The sequence below is a fragment of the Pan paniscus genome, chromosome 18, assembly GCF_029289425.2.
Source record: "Pan paniscus chromosome 18, NHGRI_mPanPan1-v2.0_pri, whole genome shotgun sequence".
Lineage (NCBI taxonomy): Eukaryota > Metazoa > Chordata > Mammalia > Primates > Hominidae > Pan > Pan paniscus.
Window position 1 is genome coordinate 14,786,697 of NC_073267.2, and position 16,850 is coordinate 14,803,546.

At 40.6% G+C, this 16,850-nt stretch overlaps 1 protein-coding gene across 9 annotated transcripts in view; it reads left to right on the top strand.

Moving 5' to 3' along the window:
* MRTFB (myocardin related transcription factor B) overlaps positions 1-16,530 on the top strand; it is a 196,311-nt gene extending 179,781 nt beyond the window's left edge. For all 9 annotated transcript variants that reach the window (XM_055100469.2, XM_034939815.3, XM_055100472.2 and 6 more), the window contains 4 exons: positions 1,631-1,792; positions 2,134-2,271; positions 7,852-7,912; positions 10,656-16,530. In XM_055100469.2, coding sequence (XP_054956444.1) covers positions 1,631-1,792; positions 2,134-2,271; positions 7,852-7,912; positions 10,656-11,191 — 897 coding nt within the window. In that variant the 3' untranslated portion in view covers positions 11,192-16,530. The remainder of the gene's footprint in view (positions 1-1,630; positions 1,793-2,133; positions 2,272-7,851; positions 7,913-10,655) is intronic.
* The last annotated feature ends 320 nt before the right edge of the window (positions 16,531-16,850 follow it).

The window sequence follows — 16,850 nt, forward strand, 5'->3', positions numbered from 1 at the left end:
CATCACCATGGAGGTTGTACTGTTTGAGGTATATACACATAGACTTTCCTGCTTATGAAATACAGAGGTTTTTTAGAATATTAGTGGTATAGAACGTGTTAAGTATTTTTGAGCAAACCAAGTTCTATGAAATACAGTTACAATATCAGCAGTATGGCCACATATTTGTAAAAGACCCTAAAACTTGTGGCTCTTGATGGAGGTGCTAAACAAAACATTTTGGAGTTCCACAGCAAGAAGTTCTCACCTTTGCCTGTTGGAACAGAAAACAGCCTCTCCAAAGGGGACCAGTTTTACATGGGGCCTTGCTTGTATTTGAAGACATTTTCAAGAAACTGGAAAATTGAGTGTGACCACAGCAGGTTGAGGTTTTAGGTAGGATGGAAAGGGGGCCAGGTAGTAAGAAGCTTACATGCCAGCCAAAGATTAGGGTTTTACCCAAATCAGGAGAGCCAAGGAGTGTGGTAGGGGCCATGCCTTGAGAACACGTTGTGGCAGGGGGTCTATGCCACAAGGCTGCTGCAGAATCCCTGTGATAGATAGTGAAGGCCAGGCGCAGGACAGCAGAGAGCAGAGGCAGATTCAAGAGGCGTTGCTGAGATGTGTGAACACTGAGGGAGAAAGCAGAGTTGACTGATAGTCCTATTTACCTAAGTTTTAAAAAAAGCAGAACCAAGAATTATTTTCCCTCAGAAGCTGAGAGGCAGGGGGTAATGGGAAAAAGGAGAAAAATCATTTGGAATATTTTAAATTTGAGATACCTAAGATGATGATGTAAGTGGCTTTGACGCCTGGGAGCAAGGTTGGAAGTAGAGCAGTGGCTTGGGATTATTAGCTTAGTCATGGCCATTGAAGACTTGAGAGTAGGCCAGGCGCGGTGGCTCAAGCCTGTAATCCCAGCACTTTGGGAGGCCGAGGCGGGCAGATCACGAGGTCAGGAGATTGAGACCATCCTGGCTAACAACAGTGAAACCCCGTCTCCACTAAAAATACAAAAAATTAGTTGGGTGTGGTGGCGGGCGCCTGTAGTCCCAGCTACTCGGGAGGCTGAGGCAGGAGAATAGCGTGAACCTGGGAGGCGGAGCTTGCAGTGAGCCGAGATCGCACCACTGCACTCCAGCCTGGGCAACAAAGCAAGACTCCGTCTCAAAAAAAAAAAAAAAAAAAAGACTTGAGAGTAGATGAGCCCACCTTAGAGAGGAATAGAAGAAACTCAGCTATCATTTAAGAGGAGAATTATAAAGAGCAAGCACTGCTTTTCCACAAAGCTCTGTCTGTACCACCATCAAAGGCAAGTTACTGCGTAAAGGGACCACATATGCTCGAAAATAGGGGTAAGCAAACCCTGGCCTGTGGGCCAAATCTAACCCACCACCTGTTTGTATGGATAAAGTTTTATTGGCACACAGCCACACCCATTTATCCATGTACTGTCTGTGGCTGCTTTCAGGCTGCAATGGCAGAGCCAAGTGGTAACAACAGAGGCCAGGTGACCCACAAATCATAAGCTATATACTCTGCGGCCCTTTACAGAAAAAGTTTGCTGACCCCTGCCCTAAAACATTGTTTTCTTTACTTCATTAGGAAAAGCCAAAGAACAAATTAATGGAAAAACATTTATTCATTACAGGTTTTCACAAACTCAGCATCATCAAATACAGTTCTTCCATATCAGAGACATCCTGCCCCAGCTGTCCAGCAGCCCTTTATCAATAAGGCCTCCAACAGTGTTCTTCAATCCAGAAATGCTCCGCTTCCATCCCTGCAAAATGGACCTAACACACCCAACAAGGTAACCCTGTGAGGCTTGTGCATCAGTGACAGTGCCGCAGGGGCATCAAATCATTCCAAAGCTTAGTGCTTTGGGCTTGGAGTGACTAATGTTAATGGGATAAAATTGTTGAAAATACAGTGATAACTTGTGAAGGAGGAGCTCAGCTATTATCACAGTGAAGATGATCGTTCGCACATGAGGTGGCCACCAGTGCTGTCAGCCTCACAGGTGCTTAAAAGAACCTGCTCATGAATTCCCTGATTTGGCCACTACATAGAGAACAGCAGAGCCGAGTCTAGCCAGGAAAAGAGAGGTTTATTGCCAAGAGGTAATGTGCACTCCTCCTTTATTTGACACAGCCTAGTTCACCCCCGCCACCCCAGCAATTTGTCGTCCAGCACTCTCTATTTGGGAGTCCAGTCGCCAAGACAAAAGATCCCCCCCGCTATGAGGAGGCCATCAAGCAGACACGCAGCACACAGGCCCCTCTGCCAGAGGTAAGTGAGGGCACGGTCATGGTGCATAAGGCTATGGTGGATGTGCCCACCTTCAGTCTCGAGCAGACCTATACAGAATCCCTTGTCTGAAACTGACTTGCCTCAATAGAAATACAAAAATAACCTTGTATTTTACATGGTTATTTAAAATCAAAATGTCATTTATCATGAAGACCTTAAACAGCTTTCAGCAGCAGTATAACTGCATTTACTGTTTATTCAGAAATTAAGGGTTTATCTCTTAACTTTTCTTTTGGGGTAGGGGCATCAGTCATGTTAGAGATAGATGTGATTATGACCAGAAGACATTTTATACAGGTCCCTTCTTTTCTAAAGCCACCATGTGTCAGGCCAGCATCAAAATGACACATGGTATCACTGTTACACCTGGCTGACATTCAAGGCCACCAGCACCTAAATTGACCTGGTCTCTCTCTGGTCTCCAGCAACCTCTGCCTCCAGCAGGCCAGCCCATCCAAATGACTTTGCTCATACACTGAGCAAATGCACTTGGAGGTAACAGATCTGAGGTTCTCCTGGTTTCACCACACATGGTGACCATGTGGCCTCTGAGCCTTCCTTGTTTGACTGATAAAACAGAAGTAGCCCCAACCATACCAAGCAATGGAAGAAGTTAGGGTTCCTATTTGTAAAAGCATATGGCCCATGGTGGGTGCCCAGTCATGAGAGTACTTGTCATACATTACCCTAAACACTCCTCCAATCTTTCTCTCTAAAGCTTTCTGTCAAAGCTTAAAACTAACCTTTGAGGGAAGAACCCCAGCCTCATAGAGGGTTCAAGGAGTGGCCCTGACACCGCTCCATGGGTGCTAAAGGTGGACACCAAGAGACAATATCCAAGCGGTACTGTTTATTATCCACGGCAAACAGCAGGAACATCAGCGCAGTTGTGCCAGTTCCCCCGCTCCCGTGTTCCATGGGGTAACTTGTTGGGGCCACATGGTGGCTGTGTATGCAGTGGGTCAAGCTGCACCTAAGGAACATGGGGCCAAGGGCTCTGTGCTTTTTCTAGCAAGCGGCAAACAAGCCAGTCCCTCACCCAGGGAGTACGCAGTCATGCCTACGCTTCCTTGACCCGCTTGGTTGCCTCAGTGAGCATCTACAGAAGCTGCTCAGTCCAGGCGACCTTGTCAGTTTGGCACCCTCACCAAGGACATCCAGGGATGCTCAGGGCCCGTGGGGGGCTGCCTCTTGGAGGAAGTGGAACCTACCACATGCTGCTTTGTATTCCCTGAGTACCGAGGGAACGTAACTTTAAGTTGTAAGATGTCCCTTAGTTACAGACTCAGCAAAGGCCCTTGTCTGTGAGGGAAAAGTCAGATTTCAAAGACGGGTTCAAATATTTGCAATAAGAAGTCAAACAGGTGGTGCTGGACTACACTCCTCCCTCATGGTCCATTCGGAGTGATATCTATTCTCTTCACAGGGGAGCAGAGACGAAGTGAATTGCCAAGAGCTTAACTGCAGTTTTTAAGAAAACAAAAAGATAGCACCCATCCTTTCTAAGTCCTGCTTACTTGATGAATCTTCCACTGTAACCTAAGACAGCTGATTGGAATCTCTGGTATTTACATGTCTCTAGGTTCCTGTTTATAGACTGAGGTTCTACGTTGGTTTTTGGTTATTCAAATGAGTAGCCACCTGTAGGACCTGCTTATATGCCATTGAGCACCAAACTTCGTTTAAATACATTTACTCAGACTTGCAATTCCACGAGTGGCTAAGTAAGGCCCTACCGGTTCAGTCTTCCCACAGATAATAGCTATTAATGTGGGTCATAACAAAAAGCAACTACCTGAACACATTGAAGAGTAAATAGAAGCAGTCATTCTCTGGTGGGGAATCCACACTCAAAGGAAGGGAGTGATGTGGCATGATTTCCCTCTTTGTGCTGCTTTTACTCTGGGGTCCAGCTAAGTGGCAGGGTTACTGGAGAAAAGCCATAGTCTTTATGGCCTGGAAATCCAGATAACTGAATTGAGAGCAACCAGAGGGAAAAAGCCAGAGAGGAGATCCCCAAATTCTGTGTGCCCACATCTCTGGCTGACCCCTAAGCCATACAGGCGTGGAATGGACGCTTAGCAGCTCAGCTGAAGACAAAAGATCTAAAGTGAGATTGGAACATCTACCCAAGAAACATTTTGAAGTTTTAAGTCTAACCAAGTTAATAGCTTGCTAAAACAATAGAAACCATTCATCTGAGAATAATAGCAGAATTCACAGTTGCCACAATTTAACATCCATAACATTTATCCATAACATGCATCATACAAAATCAGGAAAATGTAACCTATCTCAAAGGAAAAGGCTGAGACCAATCCTGAGCTCATCTCGATGTTAGAATTTGCGGGCAAGGTTTTCAAAACAACTACTATTACAGCTGTCCTCAGTGATGGAAAAGGAAATATGCTAGTAATAAAAGGGATCCATGTGGATACAGAAATGATTTTTAATAACTAAATGGAAATTTGAGAACTAAAAAATTACAGTATCTGAAATGAAAATAATATATAGATGAACTTACCAGAATGGAGATGGCAGGGGAAAAAATGTCATGAACCTGAAGATAGATCATAACTTATCCAATCTGAATAACAGAGATTGTGAAGTGAACAAAGCCTCAGAATCCTGTTATATAACTCAAACAAAACAGTCTAGCATAGGTAGAAGAGAAGTCCCAGAAGAAGAGAGAAAGAACTGAAGAGGCAAATATTTGAAGAAACAATGGCTGACATGTTCACAAATAGGATGAAAGACAAATTTATAGCTTTGAGATGCTCGATAAACAAGCTGGATAAATCACATCACAGTCAAATTGTTGACAAGACAGAGAAAATCTTAAATGCATCAAGAGAAAAAACACATTTCACACAGAGCAAACAACTAATTGATTAATGTCAACCTTTCATCAAAAACTATGAAAACTGGAAGAGTGCAACAGCACGTTTAAAAGTTTTTAGGGAGGAAGAAGTGGAAGGGATTGTCAACCCAGAATTCTATTATCACGTTAAAATATCCCTTAAGAATGAAAGTGAACTAAAGATATTTTCAGATAAAGAAAAATTGAGTTAGTTCATCACCAAAGATAACACTGTCTTGAGGAGTGTATAGCATGTGTAGACAATACTTAAAATAATTAATAAAGGACGGGGGAGGAAATGAGTGGATCTGTGTGGTTGTAGGATCGCTGTGTTTTATTCAGTGTACAACATTAAGTAGCCTATGAGAAGTTAAGGATATGTATTGCATATCTATAGTAACAATTTAAAAGATTCAAGATAGTTTTTTTAAAAAAAATCAATAGAAAGGCCTGGCATGGCATCTCACGCCTGTAATCTCAACACCTTGGGAGGCTAAGTGGGAGGATTGCTTGAACCTAGGAATTTAAGACCAGCCTGGGCAACATGGTAAAACCCCATCATTACAAAAAAGACAAAAATTAGCCAGGTGTGGTGATGCATACCTGTAGTCCCAGCTACTTGGGAAGCTAAAGCAGGAGTATCACTTGATCTCAGGGGGTTGAGGCTGCAGTGATCTGAGGCTGTGCCACTGCACTCCGTCCTCGGTGACAAAGCGAGACTGTCTCAAAAAAAAAAAAAGAAAGAAAGAAAAATTAGATACAAAAATGTCAAATTTTTTTTTAAGGACAGGAAAGAAAAACAGGATAACAAACAAAAAAAACCCAGATGGGATGAATAGAAAACAAATATAAAATATAAAATAGTAAACCCAAACTTAACCATGTCAGTAATTATAACACATATGACTAAACAATTCAATTAAAATGCAAAAAATTGTCAGAGTGGATATAAAAGCCAGACTCAACTGTATGTAGTTTTAAGATATGTCTGCAAATTCTTTGACATTCCTCTCTGGGTTGGATTTAGCGACTCACTTCTAACAAACAGAATTGGCAGAGGTGATGGTGTGTGACTCCAGAGACTAAGTCATAAAAGGCATGCCCCTTCTTCCTTGCTCTCCCATGGAGTGCTCACTCTGGAAAAGCCAGCTGTCATGCCATGTGGACATGCCAGCAGCCATCTGGAGAGGCTCACATGGAGGGGCACTGAGGCCTCCCATCAATGGCCAGCACTAACTTGCCAGTCAAGGGCATTCCCCAGCCACACCTAGAGTTGGCGGTAACCTGACCAACATCCTGGCTGCAACCTCATGAAAGACCCGAAGCCAGAACCACCCATGAAAACCATTCCTGACCCACAAAACTGTGACATAATAATTTTAAGCCATTATGTTTTGGAATAATTTATAATAATAGGTAACTAATGCATGTATCTACAAGAGGCATACTTTAAATACAAAGACCATTGAAAGTAAATGGTTGGAAAAAGATAGACCATGCAAACAGCTAGCAGAAGAAATCTGCAGTAGCCAGAAGATTTGAACAGATATTTTCCCAAAGAAGATAAATGGATGGCAGATAAGCACTTGAAGAGATGCTCAACATCATTAGTCATTAGGGAAATGCAAATTAAAACCCCTGTGCAATACCGCTACACACCTAATGAAGTATCTAAAATTGAAAAGACTGACCCTACAAAGTATTGGTGAGAATGGAGAACAACTAGAAATCTTATACCATATACTGAGGGTGGGAGTGTAAAATGGAACAGTCACTTTGGAAAATAGTTTGGCCATTTCTTCAAAAGTTAAACCTATACCTGTCCTGTGATCCGGTCATTCCACTCCTAATTACCCAAGAGAAGAGAAAACACATGTCTATACAAGGACATGTACACAAATGTTCACAACAACTTTTTTGTAATAGCCAAAAATTGGAAACCCAAATGTCCATCCACAAGTCAATGAATAAACAAACTGCTGTGTTTCCATACAATGCAATACTACTCAGCAATAAAAAAATTAACTGTTCCTGAGGTACACACTATAAGACAGATAAATCTCAGAATAATTATGCTGGGTGAAAGAAGCTAGTCCTTCCCCTACCACCAAGAAACTACACACAGTATGAATCCATTCATATAAAACTAATCCATAGTGAAAGCAAACAGATCCGACGGTTGCCTACGGATGAGGGGATGAGGAAACTTTAGGGGCGATGGATATGTTCATTATCTTGATTTTGTTGATGGTTTCATGGGTATATTTATATGTCAAAACATATCAAATTGTGTACTTTACACAAGTGCACCTTATTATATGTCAGGTAAATCTCAATAGAACTGAACAAATATGTATAGTGTGATCACCTTTATACAAATTTTTACCTAAATACAAATGAATAAAGACACTTTTAAAATAAGGTATTAGAGGCCTCTCAAAATGCAATTCAGTGATAGAAAAAAAGGGAAGCGTAGAAGTCGGTGGAGCTGGGTACTAACTAGCCCTGTTCTTGCTGTGTCAACTAACCAGCTGTACAGCTTGGGTAAATGGCTTAACTTCTCATGTGACCTCAGTGTTTTCAAAATTATCACGATAGATTAGAACTAAATCGTCTAGAAAGTCCCTTAGGACTGCTAATTATATAATGCTTCCAGGTTTGTATGAAAGAAACCTAATTTGTACTCTCCTTCATTGTAGATTTCCAACGCTCACAGTCAGCAGATGGATGACCTCTTTGATATCCTCATTAAGAGTGGAGGTAAGTCAAAAGTCACATCAGATCCTCCCAGGAAGTCATCTCTTAACCCAAGTACATGAAAGTTTTTCTTAAGCACTCATAGCTTATCTTTAGATACTGAGAAACGTGTTCTTCTAACTGAATTTACTGTTTTAAAATCTGTTAAATTTAGGCCATTAAAAGAACTTATGGCCAGGTGCGGTGGCTCACGTCTATGATCCCAGCACTTTGGGAGTCTGAGCCCAGGAGTTCGAGACCAGCCTGGGAAACATAATGAGACCTCATCTCTACAAAAAATTTTAAAAATTAACAGGGTGTAATGGCACACCCCTGGGGTCCCAGCTACTAGGAAGTTGAGGAAGGAAGATTGCTTGAGCCCCGTAGGTCAAGGCTGCAGTGAACTGTGATAGCTTAAAACGGTAATACAATGTGAGATTTATCCACAGATAGATGCCTGCTAAAAAACAAAGACCAGATAGCAAAGTAGAACCAGATTTAAATTCCATGTTGAAAAGCTTCAGAACTTGTTCCATGCATATGTCATTGTAATGGGATGAAAACATGCCAATACTATCTTAATTATGTGACATCAAGCTACCTAGCATGGGCTCCAGTATCTTTATTAAAATTCAAAGTCAATGCTAAAGCATTTTCTACAGTATAATATGAAGTCTTAGATTTATATCATCTTTATTAAAAAGAGACATTAGCCACAAAAAGAATCAAGGATATTGTTGCCTCAGCTTACATATCTTTGAAGTATAAAAATCAATATTTAAAAAAAATTTCTGGATAGTATTTGCATATTTGGAGTAGTCTTAAAATTACCCTGATGAAAGGAGTTTTATTTGAATTTTCAAATAGTGGTCAGAAGTTCTCCATTTATAGCAGGTATTATTTGACACTGAAGTTGACGTTGACATAGAGAATTGATATTTGACTACAGATCTACACACACAAATAGTATTTTTTGCTAAGAATTATATTGGCCTTACAAAAATAACTTCAGCTGGCCAACCCCCGTGGCTTATGCCTATAATCCCAGCACTTTGGGAGCCCGAGGCTGGTGGATCACTTGAGGTCAGGAGTTCAAGACCAGCCTGGCCAACATGGTGAAACCCCCGTCTCTACTAAAAATACAAAAATTAGCAAAAATTAGCTGGGTGTGGTGGCAGGCACCTTAAACTTGGAAATTAAAATGTGACACAATCAAGCTATTTTCTAAAATGGGTTTTTTTTTAATGACAAAGTATCCAGTAAGTATATTATTTCATCTTGTCTACTAATATCAGTAATAACGAGAACCAAGTTTTATATAGTTATAAGACTGGTTACTTGTGACACCGTGCCTTGCCCTGCCTGTAATCCCAGCACTTTGGAAGGCCACGGCAAGCGGATCACCTGAGGTCAGGAGTTCAAGACCAGCCTGGCCAACATGGTGAAACTAAAAATACAACAATTAGCTGGGCATGGTGGAGGGCACCTGTAATCCAGCTACCCAGGAGGCTGAGAGGCAGGAGCATCACCAGAACCCAGGAAGCGGAGGCTGCAGTGAGCTGAGATCATGCCACCGCACTCCAGCCAGCCTCGGCAACAGTGCAAGACTCCATCTCAAAAAAATAAAAAAATAAAAAATAAAAAAGACTAGTTACTTAGATGACACTTAAAGCTTTCAAAACAGTTTTAGAGATGACTACTGATAATTAAAAGTAACAAACCATTCAAAAATAAATGCAGTACACACAGTTGACAATTCATTTGTAGGAATCAAATTGTAAGTTCCTTCTCTCAGCCATTTGCACATAGCAATCATTGAGCTTTAAGAGGTATTGTTAATTTATTTTTCCTAGTGTATCTGCATATAAATGAAACCAATCATAGCCTCATAAAACTTAAGATACTTCATTCATTTATGTAGTTTAGTGAACGCCAGTATTTATAGAAGATGGTCTGTTAATTTGCTGCCTGATCTGGCAAGGAGTAACACATAATGAAGACATTTACCAAATCATCAAAATTTTATATAAGCTCAGAAAACAAGACCAAAAAGTGAAAGAGATAACCAAGTGATCCACCTCAACTTAAAAGAAAAGGATCAAAGGAACCATGTGTTAGCTTTAATTCAGAAATGAAATCAAATGTCATTGTATATTTTCAGAACTTTACACAGAATGCACATGGCTAAATTGGGTACCCAGTCCAACTGTAATGATAAAAAAAAAAAGGAAAAAAGAATGTAATTACTTCTTTCATAACATTGAGGATGTACTTCATGTCTCAGCACAAACTCAGGATGTACATTTCAACATTTATATTAGGAGTATCATGTTGCTATAGATAGATTCATAGGATGATATGAGTCCTATCTTAAAACTTTAATGACAAAATAACGACTCAAAGATAAAATAATCTAAAACCATTGATACCTATCTAGTGAGATATAGCTGCTTTTAATGCTTAGTCTTACTGAGAAAAATTTAAAGCATATCAGAATGTAATAAACTGGCCTTGGACAGTCTGCTGACTAAATTTACAACAAAAAGGAATGTAATAAACTTTTATGTTTATCTATTTGACTAAAATGATCCATCATCCTAAAGGTTGTCAAGGATTGTACCTGACCAATAGCATTCTCTTCCTACTTCTAAGACGGACGTGCGTAGAAGGAATCGCATAATAGTAATGTAACTGTCCTAGTAATTAATAAAAATTTTTAAGTAGTAGTAAATCTTCAGTTACTAATTACTTCATTTATTTTACACAGAGATCTCCCTCCCCATAAAAGAAGAACCTTCTCCTATTTCCAAAATGAGACCAGTGACAGCCAGCATCACCACAATGCCAGTGAATACAGTGGTGTCCCGGCCACCACCCCAAGTCCAAATGGCACCACCTGTATCTTTAGAACCTATGGGCAGTTTATCTGCCAGCTTAGAGAACCAACTAGAAGCTTTCTTGGATGGAACTTTACCCTCAGCCAATGAAATTCCTCCACTACAAAGCAGCAGTGAAGACAGAGAGCCCTTCTCTCTGATCGAGGACCTCCAGAATGATCTGCTGAGTCACTCAGGTATGCTGGACCATTCACACTCACCCATGGAGACTTCCGAGACCCAGTTTGCTGCAGGTACTCCCTGTCTGTCTCTCGACCTGTCAGACTCAAACTTGGACAACATGGAGTGGTTGGACATTACCATGCCCAACTCCTCTTCAGGACTCACTCCTCTCAGCACCACCGCGCCGAGCATGTTCTCTGCTGACTTTCTAGACCCACAGGACCTACCGCTGCCATGGGACTAACGTCACAGATTTCTTTTCTGAGAGTTGATGAGGTTTAAGAACATGAAGATTCTAGAAGGTCAGTTTTTAGAGATAGATCTATAGTTGCATTGTTGCAATCAAAATATGTTGTCACAGAAAGAATAGGTGGAAGGTCATAGCCTGGAACCCAAGTTTGAAAACATTTCATTGTGTTCAGTAGTGAATTTCTACAGTTTAACATAGCACAGGGCCTTCTGAAAATCGCACTTGTCAAAGACGACTCATCTATTTCTCCAGACTTCAGTAAAGAATGAAAAGTACCTTTAGATAAAAACAAAGAAGAGTAATATATGCAGCACAGTGACGTTAGGATTCTGGTAATTAACTACATTTATATCTCTGGTCACTTTAAGACCCTAAATAAAAGGCAGACAGCTCCACTCAAAAACTAAGGCTGATGTGAGGGAGGTGAGAGGTCACTGCACTTGGTACTTCCTAGAGATGGCCAGAGCCAGGCCCAAGACACAGCAGAGGTCAAAGGCAGTGGAGAGCCTTGGCCAGTTCAGTGACAGCTTCTGGCTGAAGACTTTTGGTTCTACTCAGAAACCTGTGTCGTTTTTTTGGTGGTGTAGTTTATTTTGTGATTTTTTGGAATCGTACTTTATATTTCCAAATTTAAATTTAAATGCAAGATCTTTCAACATAAACAGAAGATACCTACAAAATACTGTCAGAAGTCCAGGTATACTGATAACACTGAAAATTCTATTAGCAACCTTCTGGGTTGGTTAGATTGATTTTAATGTATATATTAGACATTTGTATGTATGCTCTGACATTGTGATTTGTACAGCCTACGTTGGGGTAAGGAAATGGGTATCCAAGGTCCTACTTTTTTAATAGCTCGAATATTTCTAGAGTACTTGAGCCACATGTATTTCTGTATTTAAAGAATTGCTGACTAACTTTCAGGTAACCAGACCCATCTCAAAGAACCAAGAAAAGGCTTTAGCATGAAATATCTTTCTGAGCTGGCGAGTTAGAAGAATGGAAGGTAAGGGGAAGGTCTGTCATCTACCCAGGACATTCCCATGATGAGTACAGGTCAGACTGTGCCACGAGGTGGGCCTCCACGTCCCTGCCCTGGCCCTCTTTCTTCTGTCACTAACCCTGGTTATCATTTTACAGGCTTGTAACTGGATATTCTACCAGAGCTCTCACTATATTGTCAAGCCTAAGATTGAAAAACTGGAGGCTTTATTAGTGTTTTTATATAGAAAACAGTTATTACATATTTGTTAAGTCAAGTCATTTCTTAAGAATTTTCTAAAATGCCAACTATCACAGGATTATTTCAAGCTAGTCATTGAGGTATATGACAAAATGTAAATAACAAAAAACTGAAATCTACCAAAAGAGCATGGAGATTTTTCTTAAATAATAATATTGTGCTCTCCACCTCACCCTTGTGTAAACCCTCAGGTCAGGTTGGTTCCCCTGGGTCACAAAATGGTAAATTTTCCATACTGACATGCCGGAGGCAGCCTGACCCGTTATTTGGAAAGAATTTGTGAATTATTTCTGGGTTTGTGTTTTGCCTAAGAGCTGATCTTATTTCTGATTTGTGTGTGTGTGGTTTATAAATTTTACTACGTGTAACAAAAGTCTGCTTTTCCAGCATGAGCACACTGGAGCCCTCTGCTCACTGGCACTTCCTGACTCAAAGGCACTAACAGTGCTCATGTGCCTTCCAGACGGTTCAAGGCAGAGGCCACTGTGCTCAGTGTAGTCTGTGATGAATAGTTTAAGTGTTCAGAAATTGGTAAACCAACGCACGGGATACAATAACTCTCTGTTAACCAGAACACCGTCATTTGACCAAGCCCTACAAGAGTTTACCACACTAGATGTTCTGTGAATCCTCGAGTCAGTTCCATTGAGAGGGGCCTGTCTCCAGGGCCAGGCTATTTACTTGGGAAAGTATTTGTCTTACAGTTCTTGGCCACAGTTTTTTTGCTGAGGGTTTCTGTCTGGGCCTGTCAGGTCCATACTTACACCCTGAGCATCTTCTTCATTCAGATTTGAATGGCTTATTAAATTAGCACCAAATATCAGTGGGACTGTAGAAGGTAACCGAACACTAGTACCATTGACTCTCGTTGAATAACTTCATATTTCCATAATCCTGAATTCTGTAGATAGTTTTCTAGCTCTCGGGTCCCTTTATTGCTTTTTAAAATAGGGTTTGAAACATGCCACAGGAAGGTTGCTCTCCAAAAATACACAGTGCAGTGCAAGAAAATGCTATCTCATTGGCCTACTCTCCTATGAATTGCTAAAGTGCCCACTTCACACATGTGTTTAAACCTTTATAAACCAGTATTTCACTTTTAAAAAGACAAGGCATCTCTACCCATTAACTCTGCAAGCCACTCCACTTGCACCATTCCCCTTGACCCTCCTCTCTCCTGGCTTGGGTCACCAGCCAGGCACCTGTGACACGAGTGCTGCTCTCCAGGATCTCCACTACATGTTCCAGGTTAGAGTGAGGACACGCTATGTGCTCACACTCACGTGACATGACCAAAGATGATACTCTGTAAACAAGGCCCTTCTGACCTGACTCAGTGCGTGTGATGGTGAGTGCAATGAGGAAGGGTGGATATTGACTAAAGACTGGTTGTTGTTGTTGTTTAGGTTAGTCTCACAGCCATTACAGCACAAGTCAAAGTCGCCAGTTGAATTTTCATTATGCACGTGTGTGGTTTAAGCAGTGGTACTGTTGTATATCATATTGTAAAGTATCATACTGCCAAGAAAATAACTCCTAGAAAGGCATTATCTCACATCCCCATCTTACTTTCCTACATGTTCTCAAAACACAGTAGTACCAGCCTTACCTTTCTGCTGTATATAGATAATCAGATCATCCTACTGGGGGTGGGATGAATTTAAAAAGTTATACCAAAATTTCTGTAAAGTCTTTGAAAGTCTAGGAGTATGTGGTCATCTTGTACATTTCAGCAAAGCATCCACTAGGAAACCTCATAGGACAGTGTTAGTGGTTCACGTTCTAGTGTTTTTCCTGAAATGTGCAATCTACTGTATAGTATTGCCACATAATTGTACATAGATGTATTCTGAATTTGTGGAATTTCTTGCTTAGATACTATTGTGTTTGTTTCATATGAATATTTTTGTAATTCTAAAAGAGATCTTATTTAAATTTCCTTTTTAAAAGCCGCATGGTTCTGTGATCCATGTAACTGACACTTTTTGGCTTTCAGTGCTGTTTAGAAACAGTGGCAAAGGCAGGGTGGTGTGCCTGCAAGCTGCTGCCTATGGAAGGCAAAGTCATAGTAATGAGATAGCACCTCTGAACTGTGCAGTCAGCATACCCTGAGTGATGGCTCAGGGGCGCACTACCTATTTTGTCACCAGAGCTGACTCAGGCTTCCTGGACCCTCAACCCCAGATCATTCCAGGCAGCATAGCTTTCTTCACAGTCCTTTCAGAATTCCCAGGCTGAAATCAGCCATAGCAGTTGACAAAACAGCTATCCCCACAAGTGATGAGATAGTCCCTTTACTGTCCTCAAATGGACTTGGCCTGAGAGACGTGGTAAAGCACTTTGGCGGGGTTTAAAATATTTGTGAGAAGCCCACATTTCAGTATACATCCTCACCGGCTTCCATGCAACCACCTGACGGTAGCCTCACAGAAGTCCTGGCTGTCACTCAGGTGGGGAGCTCATGGTGCCGCTGGGGACTTTTTAGAGAAATGTAAAGAGAATAGCTATTCAGTGTCTACTAGCAGAGCAACATGTGTCAATTTAACCAAATTCAGAAATAACCCTCCATTTTTCAATATCTGCTACTGTAAACATGAATATTGAATACTGACAAGAGAATACCCATACAAATCGTCCCACCGCCCTAGAGGCCACAAAATTAGCCCAAAATTATCAAAGAACGTTAACTGGAAGGTCAGGTTTTTCAAGGAACATAGCTTACAAATGCATCAGTGTGTATCTGGAGAGCATCCTAACTGCATTTCAACTCATCTTTTAAGTGATTTCAGTCAAAACTGGAAAACAACTAAGATGTAGTAATTTTTTTTTCCTGGTTCAAACCTTCAATAACTTGCTCATTCAGCAGTCTCTCTGAGCTACATTTTTATTTGTAAAGTGACTCCGTCTGCATGGCAATAAGCAGGTGCGTGTTTTTTCCACATTCGCCCTTTCTTGCAGTATCCAAGGAAACACATCATTACAAAGGGTTTCTACCTGAAATCTTTCATGGAAGGCCTACAATTTGAAAAGCTGCACATGTTTACAGAAGAGCTCTTACCCTCCATGCAAACACTTTGCTCTGTGGTGTCACAGCTTTGTGACAATAAGATGGCAATCTCGGATCTACAAGGTGCTGTCGGGAATCAAAATATGTTATCAGAGATATCATCACATCTATAGTGTTTAACAGAGCTTTATGCCAACTACTAAGACAAAGCTTTAACAAAGTTTATAGAATACTGAAACTCGTAACCATTACCTCTGTACGTGATGCTGTAAGGAATCTTGCTAATTTGGTAGGAAGAGGAAGCATTTAGGAAAGGGTTTAGTATCTACCAAAAGTACTTGACCTCAAGTAACCAATAGTAATGCAAACTTGCTTTAAAGGAACCAAAGGCATTGCCAAGTATTTGCCAAAAGGAGGCACTTTTTATTTAAAATTTGAGACTAATGAGATCTCAAAAATCAGTCCCAAAAAGGTATTATCCATTTAAGGTTATAATTTTCACTAAGATGTAGATATTTCTCTTATTGTTTTCATGTAAAATAGTATAGAGTTGTTTTGTTGGTTTAAGAGTAACATTCAGTAGTAATACAAAGTTTTTTTTCTATGTAGAAATTAGTTTTCTTCTTTTCCTGCTTGCAATAGAAATGCAATGTGATAGGTGTTTCTCTTCTTATTTTCATTGTCACATTATGTCTTAGCATCTCACTTTATGAAAAAAAGGAGAAAGATACCAATCTACAGAGCCCTGCTTGTTGAAGCACTAGTTTAATCAACAAAAAATTATGGCAATCGGGGGTCCATTCATGTATTGCCTTTATGTTGTTTTTTAAAAGAAAAACCATGATGCCTTTGTATTTGCTGTTTGCACCCCTGAAATCAATTCCATATCATGTTTGAATGCCATACATTTTGCACATGTACTGTACATAAGTAATGCATACTGTATTTTTATATGTGTGCACATTTATCATCAGATCTTTTGTACATAGTGGCAGTATTGTAGCTGATCGGGAAATGTTTGATATCTCAGCAATTTTGCATTTTTGTGTCTCAAATAAAAGACCTTTTGATGTACTATGATTCTTGCTGTGCAGAGGAAAGACCACTCCCTATGGGTTGGTGGAGCCATTGTAGACTGTGGAACGGGAGTGGATTTATTAGGAGGAGACACTATACCTTTAGCATACAACTCACAACAGAAAGCCACCAGGCCAAGCCTGTGAACTTGTCACCCTCCCCTGGATCCAAGACCATGAGATACAAAATAGAAACTCACAGGTACGAGCTGAACTTGAACATGTCAAGATTTACACAAAGTGAGTTTCTTTCTTCCACAATGAAAGTTAGAAATATGTAGTTCTCCCTAGGGGGTTGATTTTCACACTCGGCGCGCGCACACG